The sequence below is a fragment of the Cyprinus carpio genome, chromosome A14 (assembly GCF_018340385.1).
Source record: "Cyprinus carpio isolate SPL01 chromosome A14, ASM1834038v1, whole genome shotgun sequence".
Taxonomy (NCBI): domain Eukaryota; kingdom Metazoa; phylum Chordata; class Actinopteri; order Cypriniformes; family Cyprinidae; genus Cyprinus; species Cyprinus carpio.
In genome coordinates, this window is record NC_056585.1 from 2,417,323 (window position 1) to 2,441,533 (window position 24,211).

The 24,211-nt window shown below is 37.5% G+C and overlaps 1 protein-coding gene across 3 annotated transcripts in view; it reads right to left on the reverse strand.

The window, feature by feature from the left end:
- Positions 1-15,014, reverse strand: part of ccdc142 (coiled-coil domain containing 142) — a 53,076-nt gene extending 38,062 nt beyond the window's left edge. The window contains exons 1-3 of one of the 3 annotated variants that reach the window (XM_042769707.1): positions 14,629-15,014; positions 14,449-14,506; positions 14,251-14,337 (exon numbers count right to left, since the gene is read on the reverse strand). In XM_042769707.1, the coding sequence (XP_042625641.1) occupies positions 14,251-14,317 (67 nt within the window). In that variant the 5' untranslated portion in view covers positions 14,318-14,337; positions 14,449-14,506; positions 14,629-15,014. Of the gene's footprint in view, positions 1-14,250; positions 14,341-14,448; positions 14,507-14,628 lie in introns of all 3 variants that reach the window. The other 2 variants (XM_042769706.1, XM_042769708.1) reach the window with 2 other exon arrangements.
- Between the last annotated feature and the right edge of the window lie 9,197 nt (positions 15,015-24,211).

Here is a 24,211-nt window from a genome sequence, read left to right on the forward strand (position 1 = left end):
TCAACTTTTAACAATACGTTTATGATAGAAATGTTAAATGACCGACAGCTATATCCAGTGACGCAAACTACTCTAATTTTATTTTATCTCTCGAAAATGGCCATTTTGAGAGCAAGAGAGATGTGTAAATTGTCTGCGTCTGTCTCTACAAAAATATGAAGCCGAGTTTAGTTTCTTAAAAACAGCGATTTTACACCCCTCCTTGCTGAGAGATTCAGCATCCATTAATAAAAGTCGCATGGCAGCGCTGACAACAAGTTTATGAGCTTCTGAATGTTACTTTTTGTACAGCACAATCTCAGATCTGTGTGCCACTGTTGTGTGTGTGCGCATGCACATTAATGTAGCGTATTAATATAGAACTGCAATTAAACTGAATGGTTTTCATGCATTGGCCTTGTCACATACACATACAGTGATGTTCAGTACGGTCACACTGTATATCTGTTACTTAAAAACCTTTTGAAAAGTTTAAACCTCTGGAGTCGGCTAACGCGGGTATGCGTTTTGTGGCATATTCTCCTGATAAGACCGAAAATAACTTAAATTACACTTTCAGTTTTGATCGCACAGATAAGAACAATACATCAATCGAATCTGTAAACGGTCTACTTTTATTTGTATACACACATAATAACAACAAAACTTTGTGCATTTATAAAATAAAGAAAACAACGAGTGCGCTGTCTGTCTGCTGCCTTGGTTCTGCGTGTGATCTTCATTTAGAAAACGTGTCATTACAATGATCTGTAACTCAGCAAATACTCAACACAGAGACATGATAGATCTATAGATAGATCTATAGAAAGCTTGACATGTCTACTTTTAAACTGAGCAAGTCTTATCGAAAAGAAATATTCTGTGATAAAGTAATCCAAGCCGAGCGCACTATTGGTATTACAATCGTCTACGTGAAGCTCGCTGCGGGTAACCGACCACATCAGAGCCAACAAAGCAGCAAGACTGTACTTCACGGTTTTAAAATGTTACTGTTCGCTTCACGCTGAGAGGAATAAGACATAATTCACCTCAATAAGACCGCTGAGAAGAATTAGATTTGGATTACCTCAGAAAGAAGAATGAAGGGGCTTGACCCAGAGATCATAAACATGAGTATTTTTAATATTAATCTACTTGTATTAGTTTTCATATAACTTGTACACATTTTACTAGTTAGACTTTTTCCAAAACATAATCCCTGACTAAATGTATAATCAAGTGAAACATTATGAAGTTTCATTTACATCATCTCAATGTTTCACGATGCCAGGATTTTCTAATGTATAACATAGACAGCAATAAGATATAAAAGTAATATGAGGTACGTGCCAGGTATGTGATGTTCATTTATATATTTCAACATGACACAATACCAGTCAAAACGTTTGAACAGTGAGATTTTTAATGTTTTTGTAAAGAATTCTCTTCTGCTGACCAAGCCTGCATTTATTTGATCCAAAATACAGAGTTGCATTTGCTAAAGTAGTAATATTGAGAAATATTTTTACTATTTTAAATAACTGCTTTCTATTTGAATATATTTTAAAATTAAATTAAATCCAAATATCAAACATAAATACTCAACACCAACACCAAATTCATAAACAAACACTATAAAATACAAAATATACCATTCAAAACATAGAAGTCAGTACATATAGAAATTAAAACTTTTATTTATCATTAAGTGATGATAAATACAATAATCATGTTACAAACTATGCTGTTCTTTCAATAAATCAAAAAATATATAATAATAATAATAATAATAATAAATGTTTTTTGAGTAGCAAATCAGAATATTAGAATGATCTCTGAAGGATCGTGTGACTGAAGTAATGATGCTAAAAATTCAGCTTTGAAAATCAGCTTTGATTTCTCCTAATAAACTGTTTATCTGCACTCGCAAGTGAATCTCAAGTTATTTTGTGGGATAATTAAATTCTAAAACTACAAACATAAAAATATATAAATTTATTTTGTCCTCGCATTCTTTATTGTAACTCTTCCCTCTCAGCCACATACGTAACTGAAAGGCTCATTATGCAGCTCATTATGGGGGCCTTTGTCTTCTCAGGTGTGAATCCCACAAATATTCATGGTCAATCATGCCTACTCGCATATGCCCTTTCAAAACAAAAAGTGTCTTAGAAAATTTTTATCAATCTATTGTTTTCTGTGAGCGAGTAAACAAGATGATTTTCATATCATTTTGAAGTAAAAAATCTAGGCTAGTCTGCGCTCTGTTGTTACATGACAGGGAGCTAACTAACGGGGAAAATGTAAAGAGATGAAGAGAGATGAAGAAAAGAACTCTGTTAAACAGGGCTCTCGACATCAACACTTGAGTTTTTATATTTATAACATACGATACAGTTAAGTAACATTACACGACCAAGAATGCCATTTTCCCGAATATCCTGAATAAAACCATCAAGATTGAAAAGTGACACTGATTTCATACAACAGTTCAGTAAACTGTAAAAAGTAGTTACAATTAAATCACTTACATTTTACACGCAATATTATCTGTTTTTGTTTCAGCGAATATAGTTCCAAACAAACATCACAGCACAACTATGGTGCATTTCACGAGAAATCAATCGTGTTTTCATTACTGAATGATTCAGGGTTTTGAACGAATCAGTTGAGTCAAAGATTCAATGACCCATTCATAAACATCTGCCACTTTCTTGAATGAATCATCCGTTTGAATGAATGGCTTAATGACTCACTCATTAAGACAATCAGACAGTCACTTGCCACCACCCACTGGTGGTTTAGTTTAATGTTTATAAGTATCATTAAAAAAAACATACATATAAACATTTATTTTATATATATATATATATATATATATATATATATATATATATATATATATATATATATATTTATATATATTTTTTTTCCTTATTTGTTGGCTGAAACATATATACAACAAGGGATAGGTACCGAGAACCAGTATTTTTGTGGACCAGTACGTAATCGGGTTGATACCGGAGTACCGATGAGCTTCAGGACAAACGATACTGTTATCGATACTTGTGTTGGTTTATCTCCGTATGCTTCAATGTTAATGGCGAATTAGAAGCTGCTGCTTGTCATTTTCCTTCACTGCATGATGTGGCCAACGTATGCTTGATGTGCGTGTGATATCCATGGGCATGTGCGGTGTGTGTTTGCGTGCATTCACGGAAAGAGTGAAACGTTCGAAAGGGTGGGCTCACATTACAAAACTAAGCGACACCAGAGTTTCGCAATGTCAATGTCAACAGTCAGGTAACAGACTATTATCGACATTATCGGAAAAAAATTACAAATGATAATCCTATGTTGCAAAAAATATTTTACATAGCCCCACAGTCACCATAAATGTATTTTTTCCATGCGAGAATGACAATTTAGTAGAGAGGTTGGGAATCAAAAAGCTGTTCCACATTCAGAAATCAGATAAGACTGGCTACCAATCGTATAGATTTTAAAATGTTGCTTATTACTTATAAAGCCCTGACTGGGTTAGCACATCAGTATTTGAACGAGCTCTTGTTACATTATAGTCCTCCACGTCCGCTGCGTTCTCAAAACTGCCAATTTGATAATACCTAGAATATCAAAATCAACTGCGGGGTGCAGATCCTTTTCCTATTTAGCGCCTAAACTCTGGAATAACCTACCTAACATTGTTTAGAAGGCAGACACACTCTTGCAGTTTAAATCTAGTTTAAAGACCCATCACTTTAACCTGGCTTACACATTAACACACTAATACACTTCTAATATCCAAATCTGTTAAAGAATTTTTAGGCTGCATTAATTAGGTAAACCGGAACCGGGAACACTTCCCATAACACCAGATGTACTTGCTACATCGTTAGAAGAATGGCATCTATGCTAATATTAGTCTGTTTCTCTCTTATTCCGATGTCACCGTAGCCGCCAGATCCAGTACGTATCCAGACCAGATGGTGGATCAGCACCTAGAAAGGACCTCTACAGCCCTGAAAGACAGCGGAGACCAGGACAACTAGATGAGCCCCAGATACAGATCCCTTATAAAGACCTGGTCTCAGACGACCACCAAGACAAGACCACAGGAACCAGTTGAGTCCTCTGCACAATGTGACTTTACTGCAGCCTGGAATTGAACTGCTGGATTTATCTGGCCAGAGAACTGGCCCCCCGACTGAGCCTGGTTTCTCCCAAGGTTTTTTCTCCATTCTGTCACCGATGGAGTTTTGGTTCCTTGCCGCTGTTGCCTCTGGCTTGCTTAGCTGGAGGACACTTAATTTCCAGCTATATCGTTGACTTGATTGCAAAGATACTATTTAAATTGAACTGAGCTGGATAATGACATCACTGTATTCAATAATGAACTGCCTTTAACTGAAAAAGTATTTTGTGTTTACTATTGTCATTTTGCATTATTGAGACACTATTTTCCTAATTAATGTTGTTCAGTTGCTTTGACACAATCTGTATTGTTAAAAGCGCTATATAAATAAAACACAACATTAATAATATTAAAAAAAAAAAACAATCAATCCTCCTTATTCATTCATGCGCATTTATTGTGATTTCAAAAAAAAGAAAAAACTGCAAGAAGACAAAATAAAACTAATTTCTGCACTCGTGCGCTGTTTTCCACACTGAGCACACATACACACACACACAAAGTGCACGCACAACAGCCTCTTATATACGCAATCACTGGACTGAGCTCATTTTCTGGCATTCTTACGCATTTGAATGGACAAATAAACAGAATTATATCAAAATATCCCATAAATACAATTGGTTATGTCTTAAGAACCTAAAGAGTTGAGAAAGAATGTATTGAGAAAGGGTGTATTGGATCCGTGCATCAGCCGCTGCTGCCAGTCATTAATGTTAATCAAAAAAAAAAAAAAAAAAAAATCGCTGAGTTTGACTGAATCATTTTTGTAACCACACTTTATATTTTATTTGCTTGTTGTTCAGCGCTGACTGAACAGCGCTAACGGCAACGTGCATCTATGCGTTTATTTTGGAAATGTGTTCCAATATAATTTAGTCTAATCTTATTTAGGGTATAGGCCCATTCTATTTTAATAAAATAAAAATTATAAAAATTACAATACAAAAATGAAATTTAAATTATCCCTGCTTCAAAATAAATAGAGCAGTTATTTTTATTTCATTAAAAACGGGCCAAAAGAGACCTCCAAACTATGGATGTTCACATTAATTGTTTAAAGTGAAAGTGACGTGACATACAGCCAAGTATGGTGAACCATACTCAGAATTCGTGCTCTGCATTTAACCCAGCCAAAGTGCACACAGACAGCAGTGAACACACACACACACCATGAACACACACCCAGAGCAGTGGATTTGTCCAGTCCTGGCGCCCCCCCAACTCTGCATATTTTGCATGTCTCTCTTTGTTAACACACCTGATTCAGATAATCAGCTCGTCAGAAATGAGCTCCTTGCATGAACTGTATTCCCACTGACATGGTCCCTACACAGTGTTCATTGCTCCCTACTCACAGAGCAGGGGAAATCTGTTGAAGTTTACCTCACTTCGGAACATTCATTCACGGATTTGCGCTGCGCAACATCTTCACACACGGACAAGTGTGACATCATATACCTCTGTAAATAAATACAATTTAAATTCACGTCTCGCACACTTCAGTGCACTTTGAATGGAACATATACATTTGTTGAACTGGAATCATGGTGGAATATCCTGTGATGTCCACTGCGCAGGGCACTTACGTTCGAATAGAACAAACGTCTGAAGCCATAAAAGAAACATACAAAATGTGCAGACGTGAGGACTGGAATTGAGAACCACTGAACTACACTGCTCAAAACTTGCATTTGAATCATCAGTGGCAAATCCTTTACATATGTAAACGTACTTACAGACTGTGAGTCAGAACAGCCGGCATTGTAGTCTTATTTCCCAGGATCAGGAAACAGTCCTCCACAAAACGTGCTGCACATATCTGAATATTTGGGTTGAGCTATTCTGGAACAGTGTTGTAAATACAACTTAACCACTGATTTCTAGTTGTGTCCTCTTTTGGAAGGCCAAAATAAAGTATTTTCGCTTTCACAATGAAACAGAATCTCCACAACATGGTGCTGGCGGCAACAGCGAGAATCAAAGGTTACGCCTTCTTTCTTTGATAACATTTGGGCGGCGTTATGCAAATCTTCCCACATCGTGACATAGACATGTGGGGGCGTTTTTAAACGAGGCATTTTTAAGAGGGCGTGGACGAGAATACTATATGACATCAACATGAATTTATCATTCTTACAATCTCCGACAGAGTGTCCAACTTCACCATGATGAACTTAAAATATGTTTACTTTTATTCAAAACACAAACACAAAAAACAAAATCAAAAACAAACACAAAATCAACATAAAATTTTATGTTATCTTAAACACAAACCACAAAATAAGAAAAGTAAAACCAAACTTTGTGGCAATAATTAAGACCAAACTGAACATGGTGTGTGTTTATGGTGCATGTCGGCAATGCTATATGTATGATATCAGTGTTTTTATGTACAGCATGTGCAAAAATGTATGTAAACTTGTGTTCTGAAATTAGTGTGATAGTAAATTTTAACAAACAGGTTGACAATACTGTGAAACATTCGGCGAGGGCGGGGCATGGTGGAGGTGGGTCCTAGGTAGATGATATTATCGGATATAGGCAATATTTTTTTAAGGCGATTATCAATAAGATATTTTTGACATATCGCCCAGCCCTAATGTAATAGTGAACGAAGGAGGCAACACTAGTAATATAATGAAACATTTACTAACAAAACACTACATCTACCTCAAGCAATGCACTGTATTATGTATCGCGGCTCCAGCTCCAACTGAAACTCGCGAGACACATTCACATCAAATGCTGATTAGGTAGTTACACTCACGAGACTTATTTGCAATCAGAAAAGTACATTATTTCTGAGTGCTTTAAAGCCTTGCCGGTTAAACATTTTATTTGCATGCTGTTCTAACGTGCTCATTCAGAGCACGTACACCCAAAGCGTGCATAAACTAAATGGCCGGTCAAACAGCACCTGATTACTTAGTTATCTTAATTATCATCGGATTGCGGTAATACTGTCAAAAATAAACAAGTTTTACATATAAACACAGTTAATTATGTCTAAAGTGAAAGTAAACAGTTGAGAGAAAAACAGATGCTTGAAGCTATGCTTCCGCTTGTCATTAAAGGAATAGTTAACCAAAAAATTTAAATCCTGTCATTATTTACTTAGTCATTTATTTATTCTTGTGCTGAACACAAAAGAAGATATTTTGAAGAATGTGGATAACCAAACAGTTGCTGGTCCGCACTGACTTTAATAGTAGGAAAAAAAAAATATATGAAAGTGGGGACCAGCAACTGTTTAGTTTCCCACATTCTTCAAAACAACAGAAGAAAGAAACTCATTCAGGTTTAAAACAACTTGAGAGTGAGTAAATGATGACACAATTTAAATTTTTGGGTGAACTATTCCTTAAATATGTTAAAGGGGTCATATGATGCGACTTAAATTTTTCCTTTCTCTTTGGAGTGTTACAAGCTCTTGGTGCATAAAGAAGATCTGTAAAGCTGCAATCTGTAAAGTCTCAAATCAAAAGATATTTTCTATATATAAAAGTTAAGACTTGTCCACACCCTCCTAAAATGCCTCATTTAAACACGCCCCCACATGTCTATGTCACTGTTTGGGAAGATTTGCATAACACTGCCCAAATATTCACGCAAAGAAAGAAGGCGTAACTTTTATTCTCTGCCACCATGTTGCTGAGATGGTGTGTGTTTCATTGTGAAAGCGAAACTACTTTGTTTGGCCTTCCAAAAGAGGATGGTATCTGCTTCATCATGCCTACAGCTGATCTGTGCTGGTCGCTAAGGAAATACATCAACTTCGCGCTGTGGATCACCGGATCTGCTTTCACCGTGGTTCCATGTTTTGGAACATTTGGGCCTGGGGTCGTCACATGTGGTTGCCGCAAGCCCACTGACCGCTCCTTCGTCGAATCTGCCCGCCGCGTCTTTCTCAAGCCCGCCAGCCCTTACTCAAGGTCGCAGTGTGTGACACTGTGTGACACATTTTATAGAGGACTGTTTCCTGAACCTGCAGAGTAGCCTACAATGGGTCTGTGCTCAAAGGCAGTTCTATAAAGTGAGGCAGTTCCAACTTTGCAAGGACAGTCTGGCGCTTCTGACTCAAAACCTGCAAGTACGTTTTTTTTTTTATATATATAAAGAATTTGCCACTGATGATTCAGACGCGAGTTTTAAGCAATGTAGAGTAGCGCTTTTTGTTTGTCGTTTCTCTGATCACAAATGCAGACAGGGATTTATGTTTATGCGGCATGATACACAATGCTAAGCAACGCATAAAAACACTGAATAAGTCATTATCAGTGGGTAATCAGAAATTATGTCCCCACCAGATGCAACAAATGCCTTGTTTGTAATGGGTTTTATTGGTTTTGTTATTCCGTGCCGGGAGAGGGCATCACAGTATATGTTGTGTAAAATTTTCCCTTACACGCTTGAGGTATTCAGCCAATCACAACGCACTGGATAGCTGGCCAATCAGAAAGATGAGCTTTGTAAAAAATTAAGACGTTTCAGAAAGGTGAGGCATAGAGGAGCAACAATAATGTACATTATGTGGAAAATAATGTGTTTTTTGAACCTTAAACCACATAAACACATTGCATTACATCAAATACACAACAATGTTCTTTTTAGCAACGTCATATGACCCCTTTAATAAAATAAAACACAAAGAGAAAAATAACTCACTGCCCTTGACTGAATAACTTTAATACAGATGCTAAAGTTCATAAGTAATAAAATAACTTGAAATTTTCAACAACTTTTCACTTCATATCTTTTTGCACCACTTATCGATAAGTACTGGTATTGATCAGCAGTATCTGTATCAAAATGTAAACCCTACCCATCCATATATAAAACATAAAAATTTAAGAATTTAAAATAATAGATGAAGCACACATTTAATAAGACTTTTATAAAGGTAAAAAAAAAATGCCCTGGGGTAATTATTACAAATATGCAGATTTAAATGTCAAAGCTGATAGAACACCGATGAAAATATGGAAAAGTTTTTAATGATATCCTTTTAGCCATTGATGCTGGTGATTGTGTTATTCTGGTGCTTCTTGACTTAACTGCTGCATTTGACATTGTGGACCATGAAATCTTAATTTCTCATCTGGAGCAGTGGGTGGGCATCAAGGGCATAGCGCTCAAATGGTTCAGGTTCTATTTAAAAGGCCAGACTTTCTGTGTTAGCTGTGGTGATTCTGTGTGCTCTTCGGCTCCTCTCTCTCTCGTGGGGTACTGCAGGGCTCAATTTTAGGCCATCTCCTTTTCTCTCTTAATTTGCTTGCCCTTGGTTCAATAATCAGGAAGCATGGCTTGTCATTTTATTGTCATGCGGATGATAGCCAGATTTATGTGCCACTTATAAAGAATGACACTGTCAGATCGCTACTTGATTGTCTTGATGATATAAAGGCATGGGTGGCTCTTCATTTTTTAAGTTTTAATGAAAACAAGACAGAAGTGATGGTTTTTTGGTGGGACCACTGGGACCCCTCTGGTTGATTCGGGTGCCTTGGTTAAGTAAATCAAGCATCCATCACTAACTTAGGGGTGAAAATTGACTCAGATGGTGCAAAATGCTGCAACACGTCTTTTAACTGGAACACATAAATATGAGCACATTTCCCCCATTTTAGCTTCATTCACTTCACTGGCTGCCCGTTCATTTTGGGATTCAATTTAAAATTATTCTGTTTGTTTTTAAATCCCTAAATGGGCTTGCTCCACCTTACATTTCTGAGATGCTACACCCCTTACATGCCCACCCGTTCTCTCAAGACAGCTGATCAGCTGTTCCCGAATGTGCCAAAAACAAAACGTAAGCTTAAAGGGGACCGTGCCTTTGCTGTGGCAGCTCCTAAATTATGGAGTGATTTGCCTCTGCCCATTAGGCAGGCCTCTTCATTGTCTTTATTTAAATCGTCTCTTAAAACATACCTTTTTTCATTGGCCTTTTACACCTGATGTTGATATTTGGTTATTTTATTTTTCTATGGTGTCTTTAATGTTTTAATTGTATTTTATGTCTTTGTATGTATTTTATGTCTTGTTCTTTACAACACTTAAGCCGAGTTCAGACTGCACGATTTTCAAAGTAGTCAGGTCACTGTTGTTTTCACACTGCATGACTATCTTGGCCAGCATTCAGTCGCTGCTGTGTTCAAACTGCAAGATGGATCGGCGACAGAAGGTTTCACACTGCATGACTTTACAATAGGAAGAATCGCCGACAACTCTGTCTGGCATGCAAACTACGTTTAACAACCAAACACACGCGAGATGTGACAAGGAAACAACGCGATATCACGCGTGCAAGACCGGAGTTCTCACGTGAGACTGGGATAGCTCAGATGAAACGTCAAACAGACACGGGTGCTCCTGCCAAATTTCGACTAATTTTTCTTCCATTTCTTGGGTCCAAATAAACCGAGAAGAAGCCTTTTTCTGAAACAAAGCCATACTTGCTGATATTGTGGTCTATAACTCCTCCCCGAACTCCCCGCTGCTCTGTATCTTGCTCTCTCATTGGCTGTCAGTCATCGCCGACATAGTTTTCAGTCAGAATACTTTTCACACAGCATGATTTTGAATCGCCGACAAGTCCAGATATTTAGCATGCCAAATATCTCACAAACATCGGCGACTCGTCGGCGATTCTCTCTAATCACGTCTTTGCTCATTCACACTGCGTGATTGTCATTCGCGTGATCGAGCACCGATTTGCCTGTGATTTCGGGCATTTGTCGGCGATTACTCAAAACCTGTCGGCGAGCCAAAAACTGGCCTAAAATCGTGCAGTCTGAACGCGGCTTTATGTCCACTTCGTTTTTTATTTTTTTGTTTTGTTTTGATTGATTGCTTCTGAATAAATTACAACACAAAAATGTATTCCGGAAAAGCAACTTTTACTCGGAAATGTGAATGATATATATAGTATACTGTATTATTAGTATATATAGTATACTTTTGCATTATTGACACACTGTTTTCCTAATTAATGTTGTTCAGTTGTTTGACACCATCTTAAAGCACTATATAAATAAAGGTGACTTGACTTGACTATATATACAGGGGCTGGTCATATAATTAGAATATCATCAAAAAGTTCATTTATTTTACTAATTCCATTCAAAAAGTGAAACTTGTATATTATATTCATTCATTACACACATAATGATATATTTCAAATGTTTATTTCTTTTAATTTTGAAGATTATAACTGACAACTAAGGAAAATCCCAAATTCAGTATCTCAGAAAATTAGAATATTGTGAAAAGGTTCGATATTGAAGACACCTGGTGCCAAACTCTAATCAGCTTATTAACTCAAAACACCAGCAAAGGCCTTTAAATGGTCTCTCAGTCTAGTTCTGTAGGCTACACAATCATGGGGAAGACTGCTGACTTGACAGTTGTCCAAAAGACGACCATTGACACCTTGCACAAGGAGGGCAAGACACAAAAGGTCCTTGCAAAAGAGGCTGGCTGTTCACAGAGCTCTGTGTCCAAGCACATTAATAGAGAGGTGAAGGGAAGGAAAAGATGTGGTAGAAAAAAAGTGTACAAGCAATACGGATAACCGCACCCTGGAGAGGATTGTGAAACAAAACCCATTCAAAAATGTGGGGCAGATTCATAAAGAGTGGACTGCAGCTGGAGTCAGTGCTTCAAGAACCACTACGCACAGACGTATGCAAGACATGGGTTTCAGCTGTCGCATTGAACAACAGACAGCGTCAAAAGCGTCTCGCCTGGGCTAAAGAGAAAAAGGACTGGACTGCTGCTGAGTGGTCCAAAGTTATGCTCTCTGATGAAAGTAAATTTTGCATTTCCTTTGGAAATCAGGCTCCCAAAGTCTGGAGGAAGAAAGGAGAGGCACACAATCCACTTTGCTTGAGGTCCAGTGTAAAGTTTCCACAGTCAGTGATGTTTTGGGGTGCCATGTCATCTGCTGGTGTTGGTCCACTGTGTTTTCTGAGGTCCAAGGTCAACGCAGCTGTATACCAGGAAGTTTTAGAGAACTTCATGCTTCCTGCTGCTGACCAACTTTATGGAGATGCAGATTTCATTTTCCAACAGGACTTGGCACCTGCACACAGTGCCAAAGCTACCAGTACCTGGTTTAAGGACCATGGTATCCCTGTTCTTAATTGGCCAGCAAACTCGCCTGACCTTAACCCCATAGAAAATCTATAGGGTACTGTGAAGAGGAAGATGCCAGACCCAAGAATGCAGAAGAGCTGAAGGCCACTATCAAAGCAACCTGGGCTCTCATAACACCTGAGCAGTGCCACAGACTGATCGACTCCATGCCACGCTGCACTGCTTCAGTAATTCAGGGAAAAGGAGCCCCAACTAAGTATTGAGTGCTGTACATGCTCATACTTTTCATGTTCATACTTTTCAGTTGGCCAAGATTTCTAAAAATCCTTTCTTTGTATTTGTCTTAAGTAATATTCTAATTTTCTGAGAAACTAAGGGATTTTCCTTAGTTGTCAGTTATAATTAGAGATGCACCGGTTGACCGGCCATAAATCGGAACCGGCCGGTTTTTGCTTAAAATACGTGATCGGCAATCGGCCGGTTTTTGGTATTTTTTCGGCCGATTTTTCCGGAAGTGCGCCTGCGTGGACAGACTACATTGTAATCATTCGCTATCATGTCATTTGTGTGGAAGTATTTCGAAATCTGTGCACAGGACACGGGGAGCCGTTCAGCACTGGAAGTGCAGAGTTACATGTCTGAGGCACAGATAGCAGGAAGTTAACAGCCGCTGGTGTACTGGCGCACAAATAAGAGCTCCATTCCTATGCTCGCTGAAGCTGCGCGAGCGTACTGTACCTGTCCGCGCCCTACACAAGCGTAGACAGTGAAGGGATGTTCAGCTCAACTTCTCGCGTGTTGGATGAGAAACGAAACGGACTAAACTGTGACAAAACTGAAATGCTTTTTTTTTTTTTTTTGTAAAGTAGAACTTGCATACACGTTTGAAAAGCCAGAAGTAAACGTCAGTTCTGTATAAGATTATTTTTTTTTTACCTTAAAATTACATCGACTTAATTTGATTTAAAATTCACCTGCTGTAGCACACTGAAAAAAAGTGTTTCATTCATCCAATTAAAATTTTTAGGGTAATGATTCACATCTATATTTTTTTAACTTAAGCCAATAGTTATTTATTTTTCATTGGCTCCAGTAAAAAAAATACAGATGTGAATCATTACCATATTTTTTATTTTTTTTTATTTAATTGGATGAATGAAACACTTTGCATCTTAGTTTTAGTCGCACCAACATGATTTTAACATTTTGGAATAATTAATTTATATAGCATACTTTTATTTAGTCTCACTGGTAAAGACCGTTTTTATTTAAAACCAAATTTAAAAACTAAAACAAATACTGAATGCTGATTAAGAAACATCTTGAACGTGTGTTGATTGTGTTGTTTGGATTGAAGAACTATGCAGTTGTTGCCTTTAATTTCACATGGTTACAGTTAATCTTTTCATTTAAGGCCAGTTCTATGTAGTTTCAACCCAATTCAATGCCGTTAATTTCAGATGGTTACGGTTATTGTTTTCAATAGCCAAAAGCCAGTTTGGCCTATTAAATACCAAATAAACATCTTGTTTATATATATTTTCCTTCTTTCTCGTTTGTTGCTTAAAGAAAAAAAATCGGAAATTGGTATAGGAATCGGCCAGTTTGCTTGTAAAAAAAATCGGTATCGGAATCGGCCATGAAAAATCATGATCGGTGCATCCCTAATTATAATCATCAAAATTAAAAGAAATAAACATGTGAAATATATCAGTCTGTGTAATGAATGAATATAATATACAAGTTTCACTTTTTGAATGGAATTAGTGAAATAAATCAACTTTTTGATTATATTCTAATTATATGACCAAGATCTGTATAGTATTTATAAAACATACATTTTAGTTGTGGTGCTCCTTAATTTTTGCTGGTGCTCCTAACTTTTTGAAGTTGGGAGTACCAGTGCGACCAGGTAAAAAAAATAATAATAATTTCGAGCCCTGACAGGACAAAAAAAGATTAAAAAGTGAAGGTGGCACCTGCTTGCACGTGTGAGTTTGGTTTGTTGTCAGTCTGTTCCTCCTGATATCCGCCTGAGTGAGCCATTTCCACCTCTAAACTACATCCTCCTCAACAGGCACATCAATAAACAATTCAAAAACACATAATAAAGAACATGATATGGACAGTAACACAATTATATTGTTAACAAAATTACAGTAAATATGAGGGTTTACCTGTTCATCTCAAAGGAAAAGCAGGCTTTAGAGGTTTCATCTCTACTACGACTCCAGTCTATGAAATAAAATGACAAATGAATAATAATTAGCAGAGGAATGTTTTACAATACTGCTTTGCTACATAAAAAAAAAAAAAAAACATTACACGTGACAACATAAGACTAGTTTGAGACTTACCTTTCATTGTAACCACATGAAAACATCGAAGTCGTGATTGAATCCAGTGTATTAGTTTAACGTCCACCCCTGTGTCTGTATCCTCCACCATAAACTAATGCTAACAGGCTAACTGATGTTAACTAGGCAGTACACAACTAGTGCTCGGGAATAGCAGGCTAATAATAATATCTTCCTAACAATCACTCATCAGCGCACATGATAAACCTTCAGTTCAATACCTATTACAGGAAGACATCTATTTTGAGGGGTGGGTTGGTGGCAACAGGTTTGTTAATCCTCCGTTAAGCACAAATCCTCCAGTGTTGTGTCTGTCGAAGTCTGTTCCCCCTACGTTTCCCCTTAGTTTAGCGTTCCCGCTACGCAAACAGCGTACAAAGCACGCGCGTGTGCTCGTTCCACTGTTCCCGTGCACTGTTTCCGCTTATGTTGTCAACTTATAATATTTACTATATATTTAGGTATTAATCACAGGATCGATTTGAAGTTTTGGAAGGCTTTGCCGACTGTGCTTTATATGTATGAAATATGAATTCAAATAAATGTACAACGTCATTCTACCTCTAACAATTAACGTATATTTTTCGTGTGTGTGCTTCTCAGTCTCAGTTTAAAATAGGTTATTGGCATGGTATGTATATATATAAAAAAAATTCTTCAAACCGCGACAAACGGTGCCTTCTTTGCAGAATGCGATATATCAGCTCAACCAATCACAGCTCACCATTCCACGCACTCTAGACAGTAATGGCAGCGCTTTGATTTTTTTATTTTATTTTATTTTTTATTAAACTTCAAAAAACACAAAGTACAGTTACAGCAACAATAATACACATGAAAACATAAAACACAAACAGAATATAAAGAAAAAATATGCATTCAAAATACACATATAGCCAGGGGGTGGGCTAAACATTACATAAGTATATTAAAGGATTCACAAATGGTCTTAATTGCTTTCTTATTATGTGAATAAAAATCGTCTTTCTTTCTTTTTCAAGAACCAAAAATAAAGGATTGGTTTTACTGTACTTACACTTGTGGATATGAAATTTTGCAAAAAAAATCAATTTAATTTATAATGTAATATTCTTTGGTTTTATTTGAAGGGATATTAGCACAAAGAAAAAGTGGGGTCAGTGTTATCAATTATAAATCTAGTCAAATCTTTCCAAAATATTTTAACATAATAGCAATGCCAAAATAAATTAAACAAAGTTTCAGTACTCATATTACAAAAAGAACAATTCAAATCAATATCATATTTACTGGGTAATATCTATGTAAAATTTTAAAAGATACTTCCTTGACTTTGTTTACCAATAGGTATTTGTTTGGCAAGGTCCAAATGTCCTTCCATAATAAACTTTTAACTAATCTGTTCCAATAAAATATACAGTTCGGAGAAGACACAATATCTTTTTGAAGTAAGGAACGAACAGTTTTGTTAACATTCATATTTCTAGGGCCAAAACAAAGTTTTCCAATATAAGTATCAAATAAATCAAATGTAGAGGGGGTGTAATACTGTTTTGGGTATTAGCTCTGAATAATGCCAAAACTCCTGTGGGAATTGCATCCATGACAATAGAAAACTCCTTTGGTTTTACTGGAATTCCATGGACAGCTAAAAACTCAGAATAAGTGAGTAACATGCCTTCTTGATTTAATAATTGACTAACTCGTATTATGCCTGCTGAAAACCAATTTTCAAAAAATAAAGATTTATTTTTATATAATATATTGTAATTGTTCCAAATAAGGTACCTATGGGGAGAAAAGTTATGTTTATATAATAGAGACCAAGCCAGCAACATTTGTTTATGAAAGCAGGATAAGCTTAAAGGAATTTGATCAATTTTGTAACTGCAAATCAAGAGAAATCGCAGACCACCTAATTTGGAAAAAACTAAATTAGGTATAAAATTCCACAGAGAATTTGGACTTAGAGTGAAATGTCTGATCCAGTTAATTTTAAAGCTATTATTTAGAGTACAGAAATCAAGAAAGTTCAATCCTTCTGATTCATATGTATTCATTATTGTAGATTTTCTAATGTAATGTGTTTTATTTCTCCACAGAAAATTAAACAAAGCAGTATCAACATCTTTACACATTTCCTTAGAGACACTAAGTGAAGTGGCTGCATAAACTAATCTTGAGAGTCCAAGCTTTACACAACAAAACTCTACCTTTTAGGGATAAATCCCTTAAAAGCCAATGATTCAGTTTTGCCTTAGTCTTCTGAAGAATAGATTCAAAATTAATCTTACACCTAGATTTCTGATCTTTCGTGATAACAATCCCCAAGTATGTTACAGAATCCTTCACTGGAATATTAGCAATTTGTTGTAAGTCACAGTCTTTAGTAGATAACAATTCATATTTATTAATGTTTAAACAAAGGCCAGAGGCTTTAGAAAATGCCTCTTCAAGAGCAATTGGGACCTGATAATGATTTTTCAAGAATAGTGCAGTGTCATCTGCTAGTTGGGATATGATAATATACCTTTTAAGTAGCTTGATCTAACATAAATATTCATTAGCTGAACACAAAAAAGACAAAGGTAGGGGGAAATGGGACAGCCTTGTCTGACACCACGTTTTAAATAAAATCTAGAAGATGAACCTCTTTTAACAGAACTGTTTGCATTCGTATACATTGTTTGTATAGCTTTACAGAACAACTCTCCAAACCCAAATGTTTTTAATGACCTAAAAATAAAAGCATGCTCCAAAGTGTCAAAGGCTTTATAAAAGTCTAAGAAAAGAATAAATCCTTTATCCATACATAAATTAGAGTAATCCAGCAAGTCTAAAATTAGCCTTATATTATTTCAGATATGCCTTTTCTTTAAGAAGCCAGATTGGGCCTCATCTATAAGGGGGTCTATAATTGACTTTATTCTATTTGCAAAGATCAGGGCAAAAATCTTATAATCATTGTTTAATAGTGAAATTGGTCTCCAATTGTCCAAAAGCAATAGATATTTTCTTGATTTTGGAATCAATGTTATTAACCCTTGAGTTAATGTAGGTGGAAGAACTAGATTTTATATACTTTCCATATAAACTTCTTTAAGAAAGGGAGTGATAAATTAGAAAACGTTTGGTAGAATTCGGCTGTGAGGCCATCAACCCCAGGAGATTTATTAACCTTAATATGTGAAATAGCACATAAGACCTCTTCAATAGAAATTGAGCTTTCACAAAGCTCTTTGTACACAGGGTTGATGGTCTTACAACCGAGTCCAGAGATAGAGTAAAAAAAAATCAGAAGCAGATAGCTCAGAAAATTTGGATGAATATAATCTGCTATAAAAGTCTGTACAAAATTGTGATATTTTAGCATGATCATCTGTTCCAACCCATAGACTGTATAAAAACATGGACGTAGTGTCCGTGACGTCACCCGTAGCCTAGTGAAGAGCGGTTTTGAAGATCAAAGTGTACAGAGCGGGCCGTCGCCATCTTGGCAGCGCATCACCGCGCAACTCTCCCGGACAATCGAAAATGGGCAAAAAGGCGGGAGCTGCTTGCTGAAGCCACGCCCACCTAGCGCGACGGCAGTGAAAGCAGCGGCAATCCACCTGTCACTCAAGTGGCCACGCCCTTAATTATGCAGAACTTTAAGGCTTAATATAATTTAAACGGAAGAGTTATAAAAAAAATTCACCCCCTCACAGTTGTCATGAAGGGCAAAATTAGCTATATAGACCAAAATCATTTTTTGCACCAGGCTGTAAACATGTTTTTTTCTGCTGTAAAGTTGGGCATTTTAACATGAGGAGTCTATGGGACTGACTCCCTTTTGCAGCCAGCCTCTAGCGGCCAGTCGATGAATTGCAGTTTTAGTCACTTCCTTGTTGCCTTCAGAGAGAGAGCTGGAGGTTGACGCTCGTTCCAACCAGGGGGCAAGGAAGTCGACCGGAAGTTGAAGTCGGCCGCGTGCCGCCATCTTGTAGCAGAACTTCACTTGCGTTAGCATCCCATTGACTCCCATTCATTTTTGCATCACTTTGACAGCGAATAACTTTACATCTGAGGCGTTTAAAGACTCCATTTGTCCATTATTTATTTCTAAAGATACACGACAATGTATAAAGGGCTCCATTACCTTCTATGTTACATTATGGCCCCGTAGAAACAGTTTTTGTAATAATAGGCTAACGATTGCGTCATAACCATTCGACTCTCTGTCGCACAGTAGAGAAATTACCGTACAGACAGGAGGAGAAGCTCGCAGGCAATCAGGGAGACGTCAAGAGATATGGCGTACTGGCGTTACATTTTAAAATACTATACAAAATAATTAATCAGAATACTTACTCCTGCTCACTCAGGCCAAAGAACTCCCCGGTCAAGCTCGCCGTCTCTGCAAGATTAACGATGGCAGTTTGCACGCACAGCTACTAGAAGATTTACATCTGTCAGACAGGTTGCTGACGTCATCAAGCTTAGTTTGAGTCTGCGCGTCAGAAACGGAAGTGCTAAAAATCGCTAAAAATGGGCTTCACTTGTCTCAATTGAGTTCCAATGGGGTCGCTGTGTCCATTTCTTTTACTGTCTATGGTTCCAACCCCATCTATTTTAAGTTGTTCAACTGAGTTATTTTTAAAGTGACATTTCTCTAAACCAAAAAAATATGCAGAGTTCTGTTCTCCCTTTTCCATCCACTGCTTCCGTGACCTAATGAATGCTCCTTCTGCCTTATTTTTGTATAATTTGTCCAATTCCAATTGTAGGGTGACTAACTCAGCTTGTTCATCTTCATTTGGACATGATAATGAGGAGACACTAGCTAATTTTGCTATAATATTAGCCTCCTGAATACGTCTCTCTTTTGCCATTAAGCTTCCCTGCTTTCTAAGGTACTTGGCAGTCTCAAATTTGAGTAACTCCCAATTACTGCAGAATTTCTTTTCTGAAAGCGCTTTGTACCAGTGATTTAAAATTATATTTTTAACATCCATCTTAATATTATCAAAATCAATGCAGCAATGAAATATTACGTTTCCAGAATAAACTTCTAGCCACAGAATATGAAGAGTTTTTGAGGTTAATAGAAATAATGACAGCTTTATGCTCACTAAAAGGTGAAGGAATCACATTAACATAAATATCCGAAGAACCTAGATACCAGCCAATAATCTATAAGAGATTGTCTGATGCAAGCTTTCTTACTCCAAGTGTACAGTGATAAATCAGGAAACTTCAACCTCCATATCAACCAAGTTAAATTTCTCCATAAAACGTTTAAGATTTTCATTCTGGGTATAAGATGTTCTTGTAGGAAAACAGTCAAGTAAACCATCCAAAACAATATTAAAATCACCCCCTATGACCAGAGTTAGATTTGGGAATTGTGACAGACCCTTGAGAATATATTCTTCTAAGGTTTCAAGCAAACTGTTATTTTCCTTTTTGGAATTATAACCATAAACATTTGCAATTAACAATATAGTACCGTAAACTTTTATGAGTTGACACACAAAATGAATGGCAGCGCTTTGAATACACCCAGCATCCTAGTTTTCCCGAGTCATCTACTTTGTAATTTGTGATCAACAAACAAGGGCTGCACGATAAATCGCATGTGATTATCATGCGCATCTCGTCAGTAAAGCCGATTCTTTGATTAATAGTACCGGTACATCTCCATCATGTTCTTAAAGGGACACTCCATCCCAAAATGAAAATTTTGTCATTATTCACTTACCCCCATGTCGTTCCAAACCCGTAAAAGCTTAGTTCATCTTCGGAACACAATTTAAGATATTTTAGATGAAAACAGGGAGGTTGAGACTGTCCCATAGACTGCCAAATAAATAACAGTGTCAGGGTCCAGGAAAGTATGAAAAGCATCGTCAGAATAGTCCATCTGCCATCAGGGATTCAACCGTTATGTTATGAAGCGACGAGTTCTGCCATGCTGATCAAGCGGCCGTGTCTGGCCACCATGATAACCAGTTGGTTAACAGGCTTGAAAACAGCAGCCAGCAAAAAAAAAAAAAAAAGGAGACATATACAGGTGCATCTCAATAAATTAGAATGTCATGGAAAAGTTCATTTATTTCAGTAATTCAACTCAAATTGTGAAACTTGCGTATTACATAAATTCAATGCAAACAGACTTTTAGTTTTAGTCTTTGGTAGTTTTAATTGTAGTGACTAATAGTGGCGTGACATACAGCCAAGTATGCACACACACACCGTGAACACACACCCAGAGCAGTGGGCAGCCATTTATGCTGCAGCACCCAGGAAGCAGTTGGGGGTTCAGTGCCTTGCTCAAGGGCACCTCAGTCATGGTATTGCCGGCCCGAGACTCGAACCCACAACCTTAGGGTTAGGAGTCAAACTCTCTAACCACTAGGCCATGACTTCCCAAAATGTTTTGGCTCACATTTAACAAAAACCCACCATTCTCAGCAAATATCTCAACAAATTAGAATAATTCATAAGACCAATAAAAAATAAATAAAAAACTTGTTGGCCTTCTGGAGAGTATATTAATTTACTGTACATGTACTTAATACTTGGTAGGGGCTCCTTTTGTTGGTCTCTTGTTTCTCATTTTCCTCTTGACAATACCCCATAGATTCTCTATGGGGTTCAGGTCTGATGAGTTTGCTGGCCAGTCAAGCACACCAACACCATGGTCATTTAACCAACTTTTGGCAGTGTGGGCAGGTGCCAAATCCTGCTGGAAAATGAAATCAGCATCTCAAGAAGCTGGTCAGCAGAAGGAAGCATGAAGTGCTCCAAAATTTCTTGGTAAACAGGTGCAGTGACTTTGGTTTTCAAAAAAACACAATGGACCAACACCAGCAGATGACATTCCACCCCAAATCATCACAGACTGTGGAAACTTAACACTGGACTTCAAGCAACTTGGGCTATGAAGACCTATGCTCTCAATGTCAAATGCAGAAATGTTAATCCATGCGTTTATGACCACAAGATTAGATTATTGTAATGCTTTATTGATTGGTTGTTCTGCACGCTTAATAAACAAACTCCATCTAGTCCAAAATGCAGCAGCTAGAGTTCTTACTAGAACCAGGAAGTATGACCATATTAGCCTGGCTCTGTCAACACTGCACTGGCTCCCTGTTAAACATTGTATAGATTTTAAAATCTTGCTTATTACTTATAAAGCCCTGAATGTTTTAGCACCTCAGTATTTGAACGAGCTTTTGTAACATTATAGTCCTCCACGTCCGCTGCGTTCTCAAAACTCTGGAAATTTGATAATACCTAGAATATCAAAGTCAACTGCGGGTGGCAGATCCTTTTCCTATTTAGCGCCTAAACTCTGGAATAACCTACCTAACATTGTTCGGGAGGCAGACACACTCTTAGAGTTTAAATCTAGATTAAAGACCCAACTCTTTAACCTGGTTTACACATAACACACTAATACGCTTCTAATATCCAAATCCGTTAAAGGATTTTTTTAGGCTGCATTAATTAGGTAAACCAGAACTGGGAACACTTCCCATAACACCCGATGTACTTGCTACATCGTTAGAAGAATGGCATCTAAGCTAATATTAGTCTGTTTCTCTCTTATTCCGAGGTCACCGTAGCCACCAGATCAAGTCTGTATCCAGGTCAGATGGTCACTGCAGTCACCCGGATCCAGTACGTATCCAGCCCAGATGGTGGATCAGCATCTAGAAAGGACCTCTACAGCACTGAATGTCAGCGGAGACCAGAACAACTAGATGAGCCCCAGATACAGATCCCCTGTAAAGACCTTGTCTCAGACGACCACCAGGACAAGACCACAGGAACCAGTTGAGTCCTCTGCACAATCTGACTTTGCTGCAGCCTGGAATTGAACTGCTGGTTACGTCTGGTCAGAGGAGAACTGGCCCCCCGACTGAGCCTGGTTTCTCCCAAGGTTTTCTCTCCATTCTGCTACTGATGGAGCTTTGGTTCCTTGCCGCTGTCGCCTCTGGCTTGCTTAGCTTGCTTAGCTTGCTTTGCTTGCTTAGCAAACCCATCGTTTCATCACAATTTCACCATCAAGTTAGGCACATCAACCATAACTCCTTCAAAAACAGCCAGAAACCTTGGAGTTATGATTGATGATCAGTTAACTTTCTCAGACCACATTGCTAAAACTGTCCAGTCCTGCAGATTTGCTTTATTCAACATTAAGAAGATCAGGCCCTTTCTTTTGGAACATGCTGCACAACTCCTTGTTCAAGCTCTTGTTCTGTCCAGGCTAGACTATTGCAACACTCTCTTGGCAGGTCTTCCAGTCAGTTCTATCAAACCTTTACAATTAATCCAGAACGCGGCAGCAAGATTAATTTTTAATGAGCCGAAAAGAATACACGTCACACCTCTGTTTAACAATTTGCACTGGCTACCAATAGCTGCTCACATAAAATTCAAGGCATTGATGTTTGCATACAAAACCACCACTGGCTCTGCACCCCTTTACCTAAATTAATTACTTCATACTTATGTGTCCTCCAGAAGCTTGCGTTCTGCAAGTGAACATCGCTTGATTGTGCTATCCCAAAGAAGCACAAAGTCACTTTTACGGACTTTTACATTAACTGTTCCCTCCTGGTGGAATGACCTGCCCAACTCAATCCATGCAGCTTCAAGAAACGAATTAAAACACATCTGTTCCATCTTTATTTGACCCTCTTACTCTAGCACTTTCTATTCTATTTTAATTCTACTTTATCTATTTATCTTCTTTTTTATTTAAAAAAACCACTAGCTTTCTATTTTTCTATTCTATCTACTTGTTTTTCTTTGTGTGTGTGTGTGTATAATATATATATATATATATATATATATATATATATATATCTTGCTACATGTACTGTGTTAGGCTAACAAAGACTTGTCATTTGCACTTATATATTGTTGCCCTTTTGTTAGTTTTGACTGCTTTTATTGTCCTCATTTGTAAGTCACTTGGGATAAAAGTGTCTGCTAAATGATTAAATGTAAATGTAAATGTAAAAGGTTCTGTCATCTGCAGTCTTAGGGCTTCCTTTGGAAGGGTCTTGTGGCAATGCTGGGTACCTTCTGGTGTAAATGTTGGTATGTTTATGGCTAGCTTGTCAAGGTCTCTGGGGCAGCAGGGGTTCAGATAATAAATCGGCAGCTGGCAGCAGGAAGTTTCTGCCATTGACAGCCGGAAGACAGTTACTGGCAGCTGGAAGGTAGACGGGACCTGCCACTCGGTGGCAGCTAATCAGCATTGACCAACGTGGACGCATCCAATCACATATAACTAAGACAGCAGCCAAATACTTTAGTAATGGTGGCGACTGTTCGAGCGGTAAATTTGGAAATTGGTGATCGGAGTAATGAATAATTGTTGCGTTGTATGTTTGATTTTAATTGTTATCTTAGTGAATGACAGTGTAACTTTGCCTACTTTAGTTTAATTGCTCGATGTAATCTAATTAGTGGTAGAAATGTAGTTTGTGTACCATGTTACATCATGTACTCTGGGGGTAACGTCATTGTAACCCAGATCATTAATCTAGGTCACAAATATTTAATTGAAATTTTATCTAATTATTATTGCTATAATATTTAGAAA